The sequence below is a fragment of the Danio rerio genome, chromosome 22 (genome assembly GCF_052040795.2).
Source record: "Danio rerio strain M-AB ecotype USA chromosome 22, GRCz13ab, whole genome shotgun sequence".
In the NCBI taxonomy this organism is placed as follows: Eukaryota; Metazoa; Chordata; class Actinopteri; order Cypriniformes; family Danionidae; genus Danio; species Danio rerio.
Genome location: NC_141042.1, coordinates 19,308,708 through 19,329,963, shown reverse-complemented (window position 1 = coordinate 19,329,963; position 21,256 = coordinate 19,308,708). Strand labels below are relative to the sequence as shown.

General features: G+C 35.6%; 1 protein-coding gene across 6 annotated transcripts in view; it reads right to left on the bottom strand.

Annotated features, from left to right (window-relative positions):
* cbarpb (CACN subunit beta associated regulatory protein b) overlaps positions 1–21,256 on the bottom strand; it is a 44,968-nt gene that overhangs the window by 18,880 nt on the left and 4,832 nt on the right. For 3 of the 6 annotated variants that reach the window (XM_087304232.1, XM_087304236.1, XM_087304233.1), the window contains exons 2-6: positions 20,740–20,816; positions 13,916–14,061; positions 7,241–7,320; positions 4,650–4,812; positions 1,826–1,997 (exon numbers count right to left, since the gene is read on the bottom strand). In XM_087304232.1, coding sequence (XP_087160358.1) covers positions 1,826–1,997; positions 4,650–4,812; positions 7,241–7,320; positions 13,916–14,061; positions 20,740–20,790 — 612 coding nt within the window. In that variant the 5' untranslated portion in view covers positions 20,791–20,816. Of the gene's footprint in view, positions 1–1,825; positions 1,998–4,649; positions 4,813–7,240; positions 7,321–13,915; positions 14,062–20,739; positions 20,830–21,256 lie in introns of those variants that run through there. The other 3 variants (XM_087304234.1, XM_087304235.1, XM_087304231.1) reach the window with 2 other exon arrangements.

Here is a 21,256-nt window from a genome sequence, read left to right as displayed (position 1 = left end):
TATCTTGTTTCTAGCACAATTTGTCATGTTGCTAGCATAAATTAGCATGCTATCGTGTTTTTAGAATGATGTCATGTTGCTAGCATGAATTAGCATGTTATCATGCTTTAACGTGTTTTCATGTCGCTAGCATAAATTAGCATGTTATCATGTTTTAACATGATTTGTTATGTTGCTAGCAATAACTATCATGTTATCAAATTTTAAGCATGATTTATCATGTTGCTAGCATGAATTAGCATGCTTTCATGTTTGTAGCATGTGTTGTCATGTTGCTAGCATAAATTAGAATGTTATCATGTTTTAGCACGATTTGTCATGTTGTTAGCCTGTTTCTAACATGTATTATGATGTTGCTTCCACAAATGAGCATGTGGTTATCATGTTTTAGCACAGTTTTTCATGTCGATAGCTTGAATTAGCATGTTATCATGTTTTAGCATGATTTGTCATGTTGCTGGCAAGAACTATCATGTTATCATATTTTAAGCATGATTTGTCATGTTGCTAGCATAAATTAGCATATCATGTTTTAGGATGATTTGTCACGTTATCCTGAATTAGCATGTTCACGTGTTTTTAACATAATTTTTCATGCTGCTAACATGAATTAGCATGTTATCGTGTTTTTAGCATGATTTGTCATGTTGGTAGCAAAAACTATCATGTTATCATGTTTTAGCATAATTCCTCTCATTGTTAGCATGAAATAGCATGTTTTATGTTTTTAGCATGATTTGTCATACTGCTAACATAAATTAACATGTTATCGTGTTTTAGAAGGATTTGTCATGTTCCTAGCATGAATTAGCATGTTATTATGTTTTTAGCATGATTTGTCATGTTGCTAGCAAAAACTATCATGTTATCATATTTTAAGCATGATTTGTCATGTTGCTAGGATAAATTTGCATATGTTTTAGGATGATTTGTCATGTTAGCCTGAATTAGCATGTTCTCGTGTTTTTAACATGATTTGTCATGTTGCTAACATGAATTAACATGTTATCTCATTTTTAGGATTAATTGTCATGTTGCTAGCAAGAACTATCATGTTATCATGTTTTAGCATAATTTGTCTCGTCGTTAGCATGAAATAGCATGTTATCATGTTTTAGCATGATTTGTCATGTTGCTAGCATGAATTAGCACATCATCATGTTTTCTAACATGATTTGTCATGTTGCTAGCATAAATTAGATATTTGTTGTACTATTGATACCGATGGCTATCACTTTCCAATATTTTGTGTTCAACAGAAGAAAGATGCTTCAATTGGTTTGGGAAACTTATGAAGGTGAGTAAATGGTGAACTATGTCAATGTCAATGTCAGTTTTATTTATATAGCTCAATTGTACACAACCAAAGGTTGACCAATGTGCTAAACAATACAAATCACAAACAACAAGTTTAAAATTATAGCTAAAACAAACAAATCTCACAGATAGTTATAATGGCTAAAATAAACAAATCTCACTGATAGTTAATATTGCTAAAAACAAACAATTCTCACTGATAAAATGCCAAATCAAAAAGGTAAGTTTTCAACCTAGATTTAAAATCAGACAGAGATGGTATAGACCTAATAAAGAGGGGGCAGAGCATTCCAAAAGGTAGGACCAGCTACTGCGAAAGCTTGGCCACCCCTGAATTTTAGCTTCGACTTTGGGATGTATATTAATCTCTGGTTAGATGACCGAAGAGATCGACCAGGCTGATGTTCAGTCAACAGGTCTGACAGGTAGTAACTATCTATCCTTCTAGAAGGATCTATAAACACACACTCTGTTTTATTGTCCTGTTAGCAGAGCAAGCGTATGTCACCTGAAAGATGGACAGGCTGGATTTGGCGACGGGACGCGTCATCATGGCGAGGCTGTTCTCTGAAGACTCACACTCATGGATGGTGAGGATCTGGAGGGCGGGTGGAGGGAGGTGGAGGTGTGTGAGACGCGCATTCTTCAGGTGGTGGAAGTCGCCCTCAGTTAGTGTGTACCTGAGGTGAGGCAGTAAAAAAACACACAGGCTGTCAACACCTCATTATAGATTACATCACAATCCTATCATCCAGCAATGTTTGTTAAAAATGTTGGGTAGATAGTTGGAGATCAGCAGTTTAAGCACACTGCTAAAAGTGTGTTGGGTAACACTTTACTTGAAGTGGGTGTACATAATTTGACGCAGTTATGTCCTTTTAAATGCAAAGACAACATTGTTTGAGATGTCTTTAATGACATAAACAAATACATCACAACCTGTCTTTTTCAGAACATTTCCATGACATAACTTGTCACAAATATGTTATAAACATAAGTGTCATGAGGCCATTGTAGTTGTATCATGAACATTTTTCTTATCACTTTTTTTCATAATGGAACAAAATTAATTTGTCAAGAAAATCTCTGTCAATACTCAATGTCAAATGTCAATGTCAAATAATTTTACTAAAGCATCATTAATATTTAATGACATTTAAATGACAAATATAATGTGTAAAATATTAATTCATGAAACAATTACAATGGACACATGACAGATCATGTTTTTGACAGATTTATGACAAGGCATGTTATCGTGCTAATGTCAAGTTGTCATGACTAAGGCATCTTAAACAATATCATCTTCGCATTTAAAATGACATAACTGAAAGAATGACACTTGCATAAAATCCGTTCATATTCATAAAATGTTTCATGTCATGATTATAAAGGTGTCGTGACAGTCTCATGAACACTACCTTTAAGTTAAGTGTTATCAATTTTTGCACAATTCATCTTATATAAATAACTACATCAATATTTATATACAAATACCTAAAAAGGAAAAAATATGAATAGTTTTATAGTTTAGTATACATCATATAACGTGTATTTTATAGTATAAGTATTGATAAAGTACATTTCAACCAAATGTTTAAAATACTGTTTTAGATTAACCCTTGTGCACTGTTCAAGTTAACTACCCTTTCGTTATGTTTGGAATAAAAACATCCACTGAATTAAACTTCTTTAAAAATGCATCAGATAAATTTTTTTCACAATTTGTTTTGCATAAATCTGTTAATCAACCTCAGTCCTGATCAAAGCTAATAAATTATTTAGAAAATGACCTAATTTTAACTCTTTGATTGCCAAATTCACAAAAGATGTCACTGGTTTAGTAAAAAAAAAAAACACAAAGGGTCATATTTTTTAATATAAAAAGTAATTGTGGGCCGCATTTTAAACCTTCTATCACAGTCTTGGACATGTGAACGATTGGTAACAACACTTGCTTAGATGCATTGTTAGATTTTCATTTTTTTTCTCCCTAGTTTACTATTGGTGGCTGTTTTGCCCCTTTGACTTACATTATAACCACATTTGATGGTTTATAAATACACAGTCTTTGTTTTTGTTCACTCCATGTAGTTCTGAGAGCTGAGATTATTTTCTCAGACACATCAAGGTAAGTGCACAAAGGTCACTCTCACACACTCACAGACACAAATACACACACTTTAAATTGGTTACACTCCATATAAAATCCAGAAACTAAGCTTTTTGCACAGACCTATCTAAAGGGTTAATGGTGCCAACTGTAAACAGTAAAATTACTAATTTTTACCTTTTTCAAACAGGGAAAAGCTCCAACAATCAAAAATGTATGATTATATGGTGTCATGATTTAGAAATAAATAAAAAATAGGTTATAATAGAAGGCAATGGGGCAAAAACAGCCACCAATAAGTAAATTATGGAGAAAAAATGTAAATCTAACAATGCACCAAAGGCAATGTGGTTTCAAGGTAAAACTGATTACACCAAATCAGTGACATCATTTATGAATTCGCCAATTAAAGAGTTAAAATCATGCAATTTTCGAAACAATATATTTGTTTTGGTCAGGAATGAAGTTGATTAACAGATTTTTGTAAAAAAAAATTTAAAAAAGTTAAATATTTATCTGATGCATTTTTACAGCAGTTTAATTCAGTGGATGTTTTTATCCAAAAGGGTGGTAAATTTGCCCAAAGCATTTTGTCAAAATATGTGTCAAATTTACATTTGTCATCAAAAATCCTTCTTCTAGTTGAAACACAGAAAAAAGTTATGGCTAAAGACCTAAAATCACCCCAGAGTGGATGGAAACATCCCTAACAGCACACGAGGGTTAAATAGATCTCAAATATATAATATACAAAGATCTCTGATATATAATAATATAACGAATATTTAAGGAATATTTTACAAACTATACACATTACCAACAGTCAGAAATGTTGCATAGAGTTGTTAATATAGTTAAATAACGAATTACAGTTAAATTCAAAAGAATTAAACTTAATTAATTCATGCTTTTTTATAAAAAATGTTTTATGTATAAAAACGTTAGATGAATATTTAAATGACTTTCCTTACTTCAAAAAGTAAAACGATGATTAATCTTTGCCTACGCTCTGCCGAATTTGTCCCCAAAATCCTAATGTTGACAAACAACCGAAAACCAGTATTATTCATCACCAGCTCAAGCGTCTGACAAGCTCAGATGTAAATGTACAGCACACACATAAATATGTGCTGGAAGCAGCAGTCTGCCAACAGAGCTCTGTCTGTATATATGTACGTGTGTATGGACTGTGGGCGGCGTGACTGAGTGGGCGGCTGACCTTCGCCCTTTCTCCTGTGTTTTCTTGCTGTGATCGAAGAGTGCGGCTTCGTTGAAGGAGACCCGGCGGCCGGTTGTGCCCGTTGAGAGGAAACGCTCCGTCTCCATGTCGTGGGAGCTGGCAGCCGACAGGCAATCTGACTCATCCACACGAATCGTAATCTCTGCGTGTCGAGAGACAGATTAGACCACAGAACGCGTTTGTTTATCGCCCTCGCCTGACTGTCTAAATGTCACCTAAACTTGACCTTGATGCTTTACCTCAAGCTTGAATGTAAATACGCATGGAAAAGCATTATGTCTTTTCTTATCTGCTATTTTCCTATGCCCCATTGTGCTCTGCATGAATTATGGGTGTAATGTGTGTTAAACTGTAAAAAATCTGTAAAGTTTTTTTCAAAGAAATGGCTAAATGTGTACATTTCATCTATCGAATATTTAAAGAAAACTTGTTAGATATTAAGATTTACTTTCAGCAGATCATGAATGAACAAATAAGCTAACTTAATTCCTTCATGTAGTCCTAACACAAATCAGTTGTGTAAACCCCAGCATTTTATACAGTGTAAAGTAAATCCAGGCAGCTCTTGACTGCATTACAGTGGTATATCACTACACAGAGCATTATCAGTTATTTCAAATAACCTCACATCCTGCTAAAGCCAAAAATCAAAAAATAAAAACTTTGCAGTGATATAAGGACAAAAACCCGACAAATGTGGGTGCCGCAGTAAAAGGACAGTAAAAATTGATGACAGGCCATTGATATATTAGAAAAGAATGCACACCCAAAGTTTAAAAGCATCACTACCTTGTTTATACATCATTTTTTTAACAAATCAACAACCTGTCGCCAATTATTAGTTAAATAATCCACTTGTTAAGTTGATGACGAGAATCAGGGAGAATATGAGGACTTCTTTGGTTATTTCTTTAGAGAATTTTGTAAAAATTAATCTACAGATTTATGCAGAATGATTTCGGGAGTATCATAAATGAAAGCTAAAACTAAAAAAAAATAGCTTTTTACCTTTTATTTAATGTTTACAATGCGAATCTAAAGGACAAAAAAGACTATATTGTAAATAAATCATATGAACATTTTTATATTAGTCAATAATATTAATGGAACTTATTAAAAGACCAAATAAAAATTAATTTACACACATTTACACAAGTAAAATAAATGTACTCAATGTTGGCCTAAAAATCTGCGGAAATCTTCCGATTTCTGCAAGCGCAGATTCTGATTCAGATTCTAGTTATGACATAGCCTATGCAATTTCCAAGCCTCTACCCTGAAAACTGAGTTTGTTTAGTTGTTAGTTACATCACACATTACGTAAAGCAAATCTTTTGGTGTTCTCTACAGTCTCTGCATCTAGCCGATGTGAATGTTATCACTCGATTGAATGGGCATTATCAATGGCAATCAGCTGATAGATATTTGGCCAGTAGGAGCTTTCTGCACCAACTAGTAGGCTCAGAAGGCTGTTATCATCCATCCACATGGTTAATCAGCTATAGATCACATACGGCTGTGGCTGGAAGTTAACAAGAATTCTATATATTATTTATTAAATTTCCCAATAATTGTATTTTATTAACATCTACCCCAACCCCAACCCTAAACCCAACCGTCACAGTCAGTGGCGCCTGCAGTCAAACGGATTATTGTACGGAGCGCGTCTGTCAGTCAGCGCTTATACATGCATTCACTGGTTCAGAGGTTGCATATAAAAAGGCGACGGTCGACGCACAGCTTTAATGTAAAGAAAGTGGGATAGAATGGCAAAAACGGGAGGGTTTACATGAATGAAGGGAACAGAAAGTGTTAGTGGAGAAACAGTTTTGCGAGATAACGCAAAACATCTTTGCGAGGGAACGCAAAAAACCTTTAAAATAGCTGTTTTCCTATCACTCAGTTTTTATTTCCACCCAGTTTTTTTTTCTTCCACCAATTTTTTCCCCACCATCACGTCCCTTCCGGGTCTCTGCAATAACTCGACTGTGCGGGTGGATGATATTCGATCAGTGTAAAGTAAGGATTCAATTAATGCTTCACTAATTGTACTGTGACACAATCTTCTGTTATATATGTTGCATTTTTTTAATATGTCATAATTTTAAAGATTACGTCTTGCGCATCTGATTTTCCTTTGTGCTGATGTGCTTTGTTACATTTAGATTTCAAAGACAAAATAATAATTTTAAAAAAGAAACGAATAGATGAATGTCATAACGGATATCCTTATGTAGCCTTTGAAAGTAAGCATCAGTGTTTCTTGATATGATTGGGGGAAGGGGGCGGGGCGGTGCTAGATTTGTGCGTACCTTTGAATAAAATCCTGCAGGTGGAATAAAATCCAAATAGATCTGAATCCGGAGTCTTCTATATTAGTATAGCTGACTAATCATGTGGATGCATGATAACGGCGTCCTCTGCCTACTATTAGGTGCAGAAGGCCCCTACTGGCCCATACCTATCAGATGTCTGGATCCAGGAAATGTGATGTGCGGTGTCAGGCTTAACAAGCGGATTATAACTGGGAGTTTGACTTTTATTGTGGATGTAAAGTTTAAAGATCTTACCGTGCACCGGCTGGGCTTCTTCAATATAGGTGGTGTTACTTTTCTCGGTGTCATCGCTAGCCCTGAGGCAAACAATGAACCTTCAATGCAAACACGTAACCAAATCAAATTTGCATTTATGGTAAGATCAGTCAGCACATGCAACATGTTGACAAACCAAATGGTGACAACATTTATAATAAAGAAAACCCATAAAAGGCATGGAAGCCTAACATTTCATATAAAATGGTTTGATCATTTTAATTATAACAAATGGACGTAAGTAAATATTATGTTTAAAAAACTTTTTGTTCTATTTTGCAAATTTATTTTTAATTACAATATTATATTATATTATCTTATATTATATTATATTATATTATATAGCTCTGTCTGGTTCTCAAATCTGATTGGCTGATAGCTGTGCGATATTCTGCAATATCTAAACTCTTACAGCCTCCTCACCCTTCTGTATTACTCCGCCCTCATAGAGTGACAGTAGATTAATAAACTCAATACATGTACTTTTAAGGCTTTTTATGTAAGAATGTGGTTGTTTTGATTGGATCTATGCAGTTTATTCATAAGGATAGTGCCTATTTTAATTATTTATAATTTCTGAGATACAGCTTCTTGGCATCCATTATCCTTTCATAGGAGCAGAGCAAAGACAGTTGATGTTGTCCATCCACAAGATGGTGACTTAGACAGCATAATAAGTCCTTAGAGAAGAAAAGATTGGCATGTTTTTTAAACTACGGCTGATCCAAACATTATAAAATTGTTGAGTGACATTTTAAGTCGAGCTCACTCTTTTTATGTGCTTAAATTGTACCATAGTAATTGTATTCTATTGAGTGTTAGATGGTACACACATCAGGAATGTATGTATTTTGTGTTGGCCATTCTTTGTATAACCCTGAGTTACTTTTTAGTTACCCATCTGTTTGTTTCTAATGTGTCTCCTGTTTTCATTACTGCAATCTAGTTCAGTAAAAAGAAAGAAAGAAGAAATGCCTGCATGTGTTTAGCGTTTTTCCTTATCGCAAAGACAACAGTAATCTGGTAGTGTTTGCGCTGCTTTGGCTTTTTCAGGGTTAATTATTGTGATATTCCAATTGCGACAAAAAAATAGTGGGAAATCTCTGTAGACTGATGGCATTTTATACTGTTCAGCTTTATAATCTTAAAATGTAAGCAAAATCACCTGTTTTGTCATCACTTTAGACATTACGCTAGAGAATCATTCAAATACTCGCTGTAAAGTGACATTGGTAAACTAGTAATGGTTTCTGCTGTTCTGACGTCAGCTGCAGATGTTAATGAATGGCGGAAGAAAGTAGTTCCTTATACAAAAGGATTTTTAGAATCTCTAGATATTTGATATTTATTGATATTATATTATATTATATTATATTATATTATATTATATTATATTATATTATATTATATTATATTATATTATATTTATTATATTATGTTATATTATACTTAGAGCAGCAAATATATATTAAATTATAATGTAATTGTTAATAAACACTAAAACAAAATCCTAAAATATATATTTATTGATTTTGGTATTCATGATTAGTGATCCTACACTACAGTCATTTTTTTTCCAATCAAATGATGGATCGAAAATTTCTTTTGAAGCTGCAACAAAGCAAAGAAAGAATACTGGAGTGCATTTACCAAGAAAACACTATTTCAGTCTTTCTGCATTTAAATGTCATGTTTAATTCAGTGTGTTCCTTCGTACTGATTTGCAAAATGTAGCAATGTCTGAGTGATTTTTTAATGTTATCTGCAATCAGGCAACTGGTAGTAAATCGCAGTTAATGTCTGCAACGTAATTAAAACCAAATGAGATGTCCTGCAAAGACATCCTTTTCCAATATGATTTTATGGCATCTTGTGACATTGAGTTTTTGAAAGACTTAATCCACAAATGTCACTTGTGAATAACTCTCTATTATATTGACCTGCGTTGGCATCTAAATAAATACCATATGATAGCGACAATAACAACACTGTCTTTATTACGGCAATACACAGTTTCATTCGCCATAAGGCACTGTGGGTAATGAGAAATTGGAAATGAGTTTCCAGTCCTGTAACCACAAAGCACGATGGCACACTGTGAGTGTGTCTCTGTGTGTGTGTGTGTTAGTGGGTGTTGGCTAGAGTGCACTCTCTCCCGCACCAGGAGTGATTTATCGTGGCTGATGGCTGCTATGAGATCTCATTATACTCGTCATTTGTGTGAGCCTGCACTCCTCCAGGCTGCCTGGAGAGCAGACAGACTCTACACCTCTCAGCAGCCACTGAGAAATACAGCCAGCCTGTGACGAATGAGCACAGAAAACATTTTCACTGCTGAGCAGCCTTGGCTTCACGGCAGGATCAGGTTATTCCAGTTGAATCTCTGCCTCTTGCTTCTATTTGATGTATAATTTAGTGAGAAACATAATCATATGCATCATCTGTCAGAATTGTATGGTATGCGCCAATCTGCAAATGTGACGAAGGCAGGTTTGTAAGAGGGTAAATATGAGTAATGTGGGTAAACCTCATTCCCTTGCCCTTCATAGACACACTAGCTACTGACGCTAGAGGCGCTCTGCACTGACCCTAGAGGCTGTCCGCCTGCCTCACATACTCAAAAATAAGTTTGAATTCTGAGTAAAAAGTGCAAGTAAAATGAGGGATACTAGCAACTGATGTTACAAGCTGCGTTTTTTTTATGTCCTTGCTAGTGCCCTTGGTTCCCAATGCTAAAACTGCCAGTTTGAATCTTTCTCAGAGTCGAGCGAGTACAACTGGAGGGGTTACATTGGTGCCATGGCTGGGATAGGAGTAATGTTGATGGGGGAGGGGGTGGGGAGGGGGTCAAGTCTAACGGAGGACAGCTTGTAAGATTATGCTAATGACTGATGTTAGAGTCTTCGATGTCTTTGTTAGGGGGCATTTTTAATCCCTCACAGAGTGTGGAAGTGATATACTGTATTGGTGCCGTGACCCGGATGCAAATGAGGTTTAGGCTGTTTGGAGAAAAATTCTCCTGGTCTCAAAGGACTTACTAGCAACTGATGCTGGAATGCGTTTGCAAAAGATGCCTATTCAGATTCCACTTGTAACTGGAGTGTTTACATTAGTGAGGTCTTCAAGTAAACCTCTTGCTCTTAGATTCAAAAGGACAGTTTCTCAGTCAAGCGAGTACAACTAGAGGGGTTACATTGGTGCCATAGCTGGGATAGGAGTAATGTTGATGGGGGAAGGGGGTGGGGGCCAAGTGTAACGGAGGACAGCTTGTAAGACTATGCTAATGACTGATGTTAGAGTCTTTGGTGTCTTTGTTAGGGGGCATTTTTAATGCCTCCCAGAGTGTGGAAGTGATATACTGTATTGGTGCCGTGACCCGGATGCAAATGAGGTTTAGACTGTCTTGGAGAAAATTTCTCCTGGTCTCGAAGGATGTACTAGCAACTGATGCTAGGATCTTTTGTCAAAGATGCCTATTCAGATTCCACTAGTGACCGAAGTGTTTACGTTGGTGAGGTGTGCAAGTAAACCTCATGCTCTTAGATTTAAAGGGATAGTTTTTAGTTTAATGTTGATGGGGGAGGCTGGTGGAAGGGTCAAGTGTAATGAATGACTGCTAGTAAGATTATGCTAATGCCCTATTTAAATTCCACTAGTGAACAAACTGTTCACATTGGTGCAAGTAAACCTCGTGCTCTTAGATTTAAAGGGTAGTGAAAAATTCTGTCATCATTTACGTAGTTTACATTTACTACATCATTTACAAAAATATGTATAATTTTTTTTGAATGCTGAAAATCTGTAGTCATTGACATACATAGTAGAAAAAAAAACAAATCATATAGATGTCAATGGTTACAGGTTTGCAACATTCTTCAAAATATCTTCTTTAGAACAAGTGAAGGTTGAATAAATAATGAAAGAATTAAAATCTTTGGGTGAACTATACCTTTATCCCTTTAACTGATTCTGTGTGCGCACATCTCAGGTTTAAGTCGCTTTGATAGTGGGAGATGTGGAACCTGTCATAATAATGGATATGCAAAATGTTTTAAATTTCATTTTGCATTTCATTGATACCATTTTCATTTGTTTATGTGTTTTATTATGCTTATGTTGTATTTAAGTTAGAGCTATAAAAACACAAATATCTAAACATAAAAAGTGTGTCCTAATCTAAACCTCATGCAGTTTTAGTCATGTGGTGCGACCATCTGTCTGACAGTGCAAAAATATTATGGAAATAAAAATACAAATAAAAAATGATAGTATTTAAATATAAAAAAGTAAGTCTAACATTAATCATTTACTGTTCATTTTGCATGTTTAAAACAAAAACACATTTATCAAATAAAAAAGTGCATATTGACTGTACTATCAGTGTTAACAAACTAGGGAAAATGACAAAAACACAAAATAAAACTAAACATTGATCTTAAATTAAAATGAAAACTGAAAAAAAGATCATTAAAATATTAAACGTTTAATTGTACTAATATCATTTATAATATAAATTCATATAAATATCATCACTTATATGAACTCTGCTAAAACTACTGCTAATAACCAGTTATATTTTTAAAATGGCAAGATACTTCTGTAGTTTTTTATGAATAAAACTTTTTTTATTTTTGTATTTTCTGTAAGCAATTTTTTTTAGGTTTGTTATTATTGTACATTTTTAAGATTTGTATCTTTTCATTTATTTTGTCGGAATAATTTTTTTTTAGATGTAATTGCTGTTAATTATGGTTTAACATAGAAATTAAACCAAATTAAAAATGAGACTGGAGACAAGTGGACTGGAGACTCTTATGTCTTGCCTGTCGGACGTGAAAGTCTGGTTATCTTTGAACTTTCTAGATTTTATGAGAGCAAAACTGAAACAATTGTGTTCGACTTGTCAAATTATTCTAGGACATCACCAGCTTATCTTGGTGAATTGGGTGTGTTATCTTTGATGATGGCTAAAGATTTGATAAACAGATTAACACAGTGGTCAAATTCTGCTTTTTTCAGCTTCAACTTTTAAAAACAGTCAAACCTATTTTATCTAGAAAAAAAATTTAGAAAAAAAATTAATGCTATTATTACTTCAAGATTGGACTACTCTAATGCGCTATATTTTGGCATCAGTCAGACAACTCTATCCCGCCTACAGCTAGTTCAAAATGCTACTGCAAGGCTTTTAACCAGCACCAAAAAATATGACCACATTACACCAGTTTTGCGCTCTCTGCACTGGTTGCCTGTGCACTATTGTGTCACTTTTAAAATTCTTCTCCTGGTTTTTAAATCTCTAAATGGCCTAGCTCCTTTCTACCTGTCAGACCTGTTGACTGAACATCAGCCTGGTCGGTCTCTTCGGTCATCTAACCAGAGACTAATTTAAATCCCAAAGTCGAGGTTGAAATGCAGGGGTGACCGGGCTTTAGCAGTAGATGGTCCTACCTTGTGGAATGCTCTGCCCCTCTGTATTAGGTCTATACCATATCTGTCTGTTTTTAAATCTAGGTTGAAAACTTACCTTTTTGATTTGGCATTTTATCAGTGAGAATTGTTTGTTTTTAGCTATAATAACTATTAGTGAAATTTGTTAGTTTAAGCTATAATTTTATATTTGTTCTTTGTGATTTGTATTGTTCAGCACATTGGTTAACCTTTGGTTGTGTGTAATAGAGCTATATAAATAAAATTGACATTAACATTGACATTGGCATTGACTAAATAAGTCAATATTATTTAATTATTTAGTTGCGATTTTAGCTATACCATTGCTACTATATATATATATATATATATATATATATATATATATATATATATATATATATATATATATATATGCACACACTGATCTGCCACTTTATTAGGTACACCTGTTTAACTCATGGCAGTCACAAGGCAGCAACTCAATGCATTTAGGCATATAGACATGATCAAGACGACCTGCTGCAGCTCAAACAGAGCATTAGAACAGGGAAGATAGGTGATTTAAGTGGCTTTGAACATTTGAACATTTTCTTGGCGTTTTTTGGGCCCATTAGTACCAACTGAGCATCTTGTCAATGCCACGGCCTACCTGAGTATTGTTGCTGACCAAGTCCATCCCTTTATGACCACAGTATACCCATCTTCTGATGGCTTCTGATGATCTTTTTAAACATGACAATGAGTTCACTGTACTCAAATGGCCTCCACAATCACCAGATTTCAATCCACTAGAGCACCTTTGGGATGTGGCGGAACGGGCGATTTGCATCATAGACAAGTACCTCAGAAATCTGCAGCAACTGCGTAATGCTATCATGTCAATATGGACCAAAACCTCTGAGGAATATTTCCAGTACCTTGTTGAATCTTTGCGACGAAGGATTAGGGCAGTTTTGAAGGCAAAAGCAGGTCCAACCCTGAACAAGTTAGGTGTACCCAATAAAGTAGCCGGTGTGTAGATGTATATGTTATGCATACACCTATATTTGTATTATATCCCACCTCCTAACATTTTTTCCAGACAAGAACTAAGCAGGAATACAAAGCAGGTTCAATATTATTCAAGGCCCTAACCCTAAAATCTGATTGGCTGACAGAAATTTGTCCAGGAATATGTATGAGGATTCAGACAATGTATGAGTTACAATGGATTCGTCTTACCATGCATGACGTCTGTCTCCTTCACAACAGCGGCGACAGACAATCAGAAGGACAGAGAGCAGGACCAGTGTCCCCCCGACAAAAATGGACAAGAGGACCAGCAGGAGGACGTAGCCATTCTGTGTCTCTGACGACAACGTGCCATTCTGCAAAAAAAAAAAAACCCAGAGAAAAACCCAACCAGTCACAATGGACATTCCTACTCAGAGTAAAACCGCATGACTTCAATTTTCATATTACATAGGTTTCTCCAATTCCACTGTGCTAATTTTTTGTGTCTCAAACCAGAAAGACTTTCAGTTTTGTTTGCCGGAGACATAAGCCAGAGATTTTTTTTTTGCATAACAGGCTTTTGTTTCAAAATTGGCTCCTACAGTGACATTACATAAAGCCTGGTTTCTGGAGACGAAGACTTTCAGGTGTGGAGGCTTTTGTGTCTGAGTTGAGACATTAAGTACAGTTTTCACCAAACCAAAGATAGACCTACAGCCACAGAGACAAGAACCATAGAGACAGAAGGTTTCATCCTCAAAGACATCAAAGCACAAAGGCATACAACACCTTTCACCCTGCCACCTGCTTCATTGTCATCTTCATTCATGCATCCGAAAAGGTGTGCAATGGAAAGAATGCTAACTAAGAGCAGAAGAACAAAGGCTGATCGAGCCCTTACAATAGCTCTTACCTTATCCCATGTTTCAATTGGTGGAGAAGAAACCCTAATTAACTAAAAGCCATTGTTCGCTTGAAGATCGAAGAAGTTTATTTATAGCCTCTTATCTATAAATTTGCAAATGAAGGAGTTCGGAAGGCCATTAGCCCACATTTGCGTAGCGTTTCTTTTTTAATAGAGGCACTCACAACTTAAGAACCAGGCACGTGCACACATAGGGCTCAACCTGTGCAGTGCACATGCCCTTTTTAGTCTTGAATAGAAAGTGCCCTTCCAAAATTATCTGAAGTGCTTCCGCGACAACCCCTGGTAAGAACAGTTTTGGAGTTCCTAGAACTATTGACAGAAGTACCTAGGTCTGGTTTGCAGGAAAGAAATTACTTTTGAGGGGAGTCAATTAGCTACTACTTCAGGGTAGTCTAACCAAGAAACTATATAGGAACACAATAGGAACTATAGTGATGTAAGTGTATGTCGACTGGGCATATGCATGTAAAAAAAATGGTGCAGTATTTTTTTTCTACATTTTATAAACTTTCACAAGTACGAGGTAGGGCATTTACTGTGTAAACCATGTCGGAATAGTTGGCGGTTCATTCCGCTGTGGCGACCTTTGATAAATAAGGGACTCAGCTAAAGGAAATTGAATGAATGAATGAACGAAGCTCCACAATACATACATTGGGAATCTAATGTGCACTTAATTTACTTGTCGCTATTGTCTGTGGTATTGAGCTCATTTCTAAGCCTTGATGATTAGCAATACAGGTTGTCATAGGTGATTTCACCTCTTAATCAACTTGTTATTCGGCACTTGATGTCACAGTCGGCTGCCTTACGTCATTCCTGCATTCTAGTGACTAAAATTGCAACCAGGGGCATTTTTGTTCTTGAGAATCGTTTTGTGGCTAGGTCCTATAACTAAGTTCCTACGACTACAAATGGGTTGAAAGTCTTTCTTTGAGAACGTGGAAACTGGATAGTGCCATCATGGTGGTCTCAATAAGAACAAAATAAAGACATGGATTAACAAAATAGACAAAATAATCCATAAAAACAATAATTATTTACTTTTCCTTCACACGTTACCTTTATCAAAAATTATGTTAGAACCAAATATGCAAAATTTGTCCAGTAAAAGCTTGTTGCTGAAAAACGTTGCTACAGCTTGGGTCCCAGTGTACTTAAAGTGAAATCAAACAACGAACTGATTCTTGGATGTCATTTTGAAAACAATCAAGCAAAAGTGGATATTAAGATTGTTTTTATGAGTTTTTAACTGCTTGTCAAAGCAAATTTTTCAGATTTTATTTTAAAATTGGGTTTTAAAACACCTTTAAATTACATTTGGTCTGTGGAAATAGGAAGGTGTGGCTCTGGGGGTCCGCCTTCTTTGACACGAAAGGTGCGTCTGACTCAGGCCCGGATTGGCTAATCGGGCGGACCAGGAGAATTCCCGGTGGGTCGGTCTGTTTTTTGGCTACAAGGGCTGGTGTCCCTAAATGCTTGCGCTCTCAGCAGTCGCACTGTTTTCATTTATTTATTTTTTTGACCAAAGCCTCACTCTTTTTGTACATTATTTTGCCGCAGCTCCACACTTTCTATTTATTTTCTCGCAGCCCCATGAAAAATGCATCATTAATGATGATATAACTATCATCTGACCCCAAACAGTGGCACCTTAGTGAATATAAGAATTCGAATAATTACACCTCCTCAATGAAAATCAGATTATTCACTACATTAATGAATCTAACATAACTTGATCAGAAATCTAAAAAGGGGTGAAAAAGATTAAGCCATCAATGGAAAGTAATACTGCGGTTAAGAGTCTTGCAGGTAACAGTGCAATACTTATTTTTTATTCCAAACACAGCAGCAAAACAGCGCCATTGTTGTCCAGTGGTCAGCAAGTTGCATTGCGACACCACCGACCAGAGTTCGACCTCACCTAAATAAATTTATTTTATTTTTTTCATTTTTAGTGTTAAGACATATAATACTGTTTGGGTTACTTATGTAGGTGTACATAATTTATTTTTATTTTTTTGTGTGACCACCGTTACAAAGGAATAGATATCTATAAAGAATTTTACACAGAATATATATTCAGATATTGCAGGAAAGGACATTTTGATTCTTTAAAGAATAGTGTTGGAGATTTATCTACCCTTTAATTTTCTCATATTTATATAAAAAATAAACATTTTGAAGTTCTAAAGCAGCTTTTTCTTTGAAAATTGAGAAATTGAGAATTGATAGAATCTGAATTGGAAATGACCTTGTTTCAATACAGTCAGTCGTGAACTGAGGTGGGCCGGTCTAAGGCTTGAAACTCAGGGCTGAAAAAAAGTCCCACTCCGGCCCTGGTCTGACTTGAACCACAGCTACAATCGATGGTCAATGAGATTAGCCGAGACACTTGTAGGGGTTTTATGAACACATTATATTAAAAATCAGTACGTTTGGAATTTAAGTTACTCCATTAAATTGATTAATTAAATAGGTTATAAAGCTCTGAAATATAAACAAAACATACTTTGATCACAAAAAATTATTTAAGTTAGGGCAGCACGATTAATCTCGATTTGACCCTCCACATTATCTTAATCCAGCATCTCTACGATTCAGCCAATTATATTTTTAATTTTAGGAAAAGCATAAAGGAAGCCTTTACCTTGTTTTACATGCATTGCTCAGCAATGTGGACACCTCCAAATAGTGTTGAAGGAGTATTTATGTATTTATATACTATAATTCAGCCAAAACGTATTTCTGTCTTAATGTAATGATGTATTCACAGCTGCGAATGAAACATGAGGTGACGCACTGGTTGTTTACTACTGAGAGGACAAGGACTTGCCCACGAATGATGTATGAACAGAACCTGCATTGTGAATAGCAGGTAATAAAGTTGTTAATAAAGATCAGTTTGTTGCACAGAGCGATTGTTTGAGAGCCAGGTGGGAATTATGATTTTCATGTATGTTTTTTTTCTTCAAAGTGACGGCAGCCAATGCATACATGGGACATATATGTTTCTGACATTTATATTCGACATATATGTGTTTTACATACAGTTGAAGTCAGAATTATTACTCCCTCTGAAATATTAGCCCCCTGTTTGTTTTTTCCCCAATTTCTGTTTTAACGAAGAGAAGATTTTTTCAACACATTTCTAATATAGAATGAATCGCCAACAGCAATTATGCAGCAGACGCCCTTCCAGCTGCAACCCATCACTGGGAAACACATACACACTCATTCACACACATACACTATGGCATAATTTTAGCATACCCACTTCACCTGTACAGCATTTCTTTGGACTTGTGGGGGAAACCAAAGCACCCAAAGGAAACCCACCAGAACATGGGCAGAACATGCAAACTCCACAAAGAAATGCCAACTGACCCAGCCAAGGCTCAAACCAGTGACCTTCTTGCTGTGAGGCGAATGTGCTACCCACTGCACCACAACGTTGCGATACAGTAGTTGTAATCTCTTAGTTAGCATCGTTTATGGTTATTTGTTTTGGAAGTCCATAATGAACTCCAAATACATGTGATCATTATCATTCATGTAATTGAGTTACTTTTTTTTGCCAAACAGGACAGTTACATGGCATCTGCTTTGTCTAAAGTCGGACAAAATTTCTTACTAAAACCATTTTTAATTCATTCACTTAATTCAGTTTGTAAAAATTAAACATCTGTGAGTAAAACAGTTTTGTAAAAAACAGTTTTAATACAGTTTTAGTGTTTAGACACAGAGTGTAATGCAATATGAGGTCATTCATTAACAAACTGTGTTTACACCGAACACAAAACAAATTCATCCCTGAATGCAACCTAAGTTCATTAATTTATAAGTATGTAAGAATTCTCTGTGAAAATCGATTAAAATGTGTGATGATTCAAATCGGTAGAAATGTTGAACGAATCGTGTTACATTTTTTGAACAGAGGGGGCGCTGTGTTCACAGGCGCAAACTCGATTTACCAACTTATCAGCGGCGAGCAAGAGGTGGGGCAGCAGAGTAAATTGACAGCTGTCAAGTGCGCCAGACAAAACACAAACAGTGTGCAAAGAAGTTTACTTTAACAGAACAACGAATATAGCTACGTTTCCATCCACTTATTTTTATGCGCATTTGGATATGCACATAAAAAACGGTTGATGGAAAACCTAAAATGCGCATTTTGAAAATGCACATAAAAAACATATGCGCATAACTGAGTAGGATAAACTTTGTATTCTATAAGAAAATATAATGTATAAACTGCAATGGGAACACTTTTACCAAACAAATTCCAGTATATGTATTAAAAAAGTCATGTGATATGTTATAAGGGATCATGTGATGACAAAAATGTGTGTCTATGGACAAACCAGCAGGCTGACCGCATTGTAAAACATCCGAAATGTTGTTTTGGCCTTTCTAAAAAGCCTTAACCGTCTCAGTATTAGTGTTATATACAGAAGAGTGTCTGTGCTCTTATAGGAGCGCTAGCATTTACAGCGAGGGAATGACAATCGATGCAGTACAGAGTTTGTTGTTGTATCAGAGATAAGTTATATTGATTACATATTACATATGTTATTTACCTAATGCTTTCAGCGTATTATAACAGCTTGTCACCCAGTAATAAGCAGAGTTATTCAGCAAAATTAACGTTAAAGTGAGCTTCATTTGCGATAAATAGCAACATTCCAATGGATATTGGATAGGACGAAATGGCCAAGCATCCAGCCTAAAATACACAACTATGAAACTCCAAGTGATTCTACAAAAGAAAACTTAAAGGCCTACAAGTCTTTGGATGGCAACAATGTTGTTCTGTGTGGTCATGTGCAAGAAATAATGTTCCATGATTACCAGATTCAAAAACCGAGGTTCTGCCTAGCCAAAAACAAGGAAAGAGGACGGAGCTGTACAAGGTCTGGGTAATCATCAACAAGCAAAACAACTGCATTCTGACAGCAAACTGCACCAAAGTGGAAGGGTATGTGAACGTACATTTTTACATTTCATTCTAAGCATTCAGTGTCCGCAGTTTAATTCACCAAATTTAACTGTTTTTGCTAAAATCATTGCTGCAATCAAAAAACGAGTAATGTGCATGATTCAGCATATCGAGAACTTACCTGATATAAAATGAGAACTGCCGAGTCAAGCATTTTTAATTAGGTCAGCTCTTACCATGGCTGTTAGCCAAAAACGTCTGCAGTTGGCATTAAAAGCAGTGTGGTGTATGGTAAAATTTAGGTTTTCTATTTTTGGACTATCGAATTTGGCATCCTACAACACAACACGACATGTTTGCTATTACAACTGGTCTTTTATTGCAACCGGTATGTGCAATTGAACATGTGACGTCATGCTTGACGTAGCTTAGAAATTTCCCTATTCATTTATTACATTTCCTTTGGCTTAGTTTCTGATTTATCAGGCGTCGTCACAGCAGATTGAATCGCCAGACTAAGTTCAGTTACCCAAATTTAGTTATCAAAACTTTCTTATTTAAACATCGCTCAACATTTTCTTTGTACTTGCTGTCAGTATTTACTCAAGTTCTGAATGAACTGACTCAAGAATGACTGATTCACAAATCAGGTATTTCTGTTCCTCACAAAGCAATCATTACACTTCTGATGATTAGTAAAATATATTGACATTTTTGATGCTTTTATAAATCTTTTTTGAAGGAAGCAAGAACACTCTTCAAACTATCTCTTTTTTATAACAAGTTTAGAACAGCATAAAGGTACATAAACAAATAATTTCTGAATGAACTTTTTCATTGACCTTACATTCAAGATGCAAAATCCCTGAACGTCCTTTAATTAGTGGCTGTTCCTGAATAAAGGTCTTCATTCTAATCTAATCGAATGATGCCGCTTATGCCGGTAATTGAAGTTCCTGACAGTAACTCAGGGGTCTGATGCTCTTTCACATCGTCTGACGGAGCGATGGATTCGGTCTGACTCAAAGTTCTCTCGCAAGGGCTAATTTGCTTAGATGTTGCGGTGGATCCAATTATGAGGGACGCAGAACAGGATATTTTTCGATTGGCATGTCTGGCGATAGCACTGGGAATGGACGTAATGAAAGTAACCAGCACAGGAAGGAAAAAAGCACAAGTACTTACGGTTGGGGGTTCTGCTGTTGAGTTTGTCAATATGGCAGAGTCATTGCTCATGGTCCAAGCCAGAGAGAGTGTCCCCCCTGAGGAAGACATTACAGGAAGTCAGGCAGCTGCTTTGAAGCCGGTTACAGCTCTTTAGAAGGATTCGACTTTTACAAGGAAAATAAAATGAAAGCATCCCTGAACAGAGAGTTTTTGTTTTTTTAATGAACATGACGTACTCAAGTTAAAGAATGAATAGAGTCAAAATTTCAGCTACAGGTTTCATCAGACATTTACTAGTTTATAAATGTCAGTTAATCAAAGACATAAAAAAGTGTCATACAGCTTAATTGTTTGACCTACACATTAGACGGTGCCTTGTTTTAAAAGATTTGAGCAAAAAATGTATCACTTTTACACATTTTTATTTTAAATTAGGTTTTAACCTCTTTACAGAAAGTATTTAATTATTAAAAAAAAAAAATTGTTTGTATTCTAACATATTCCAAGTATTTTATTTTCACTTTACATAAATGTT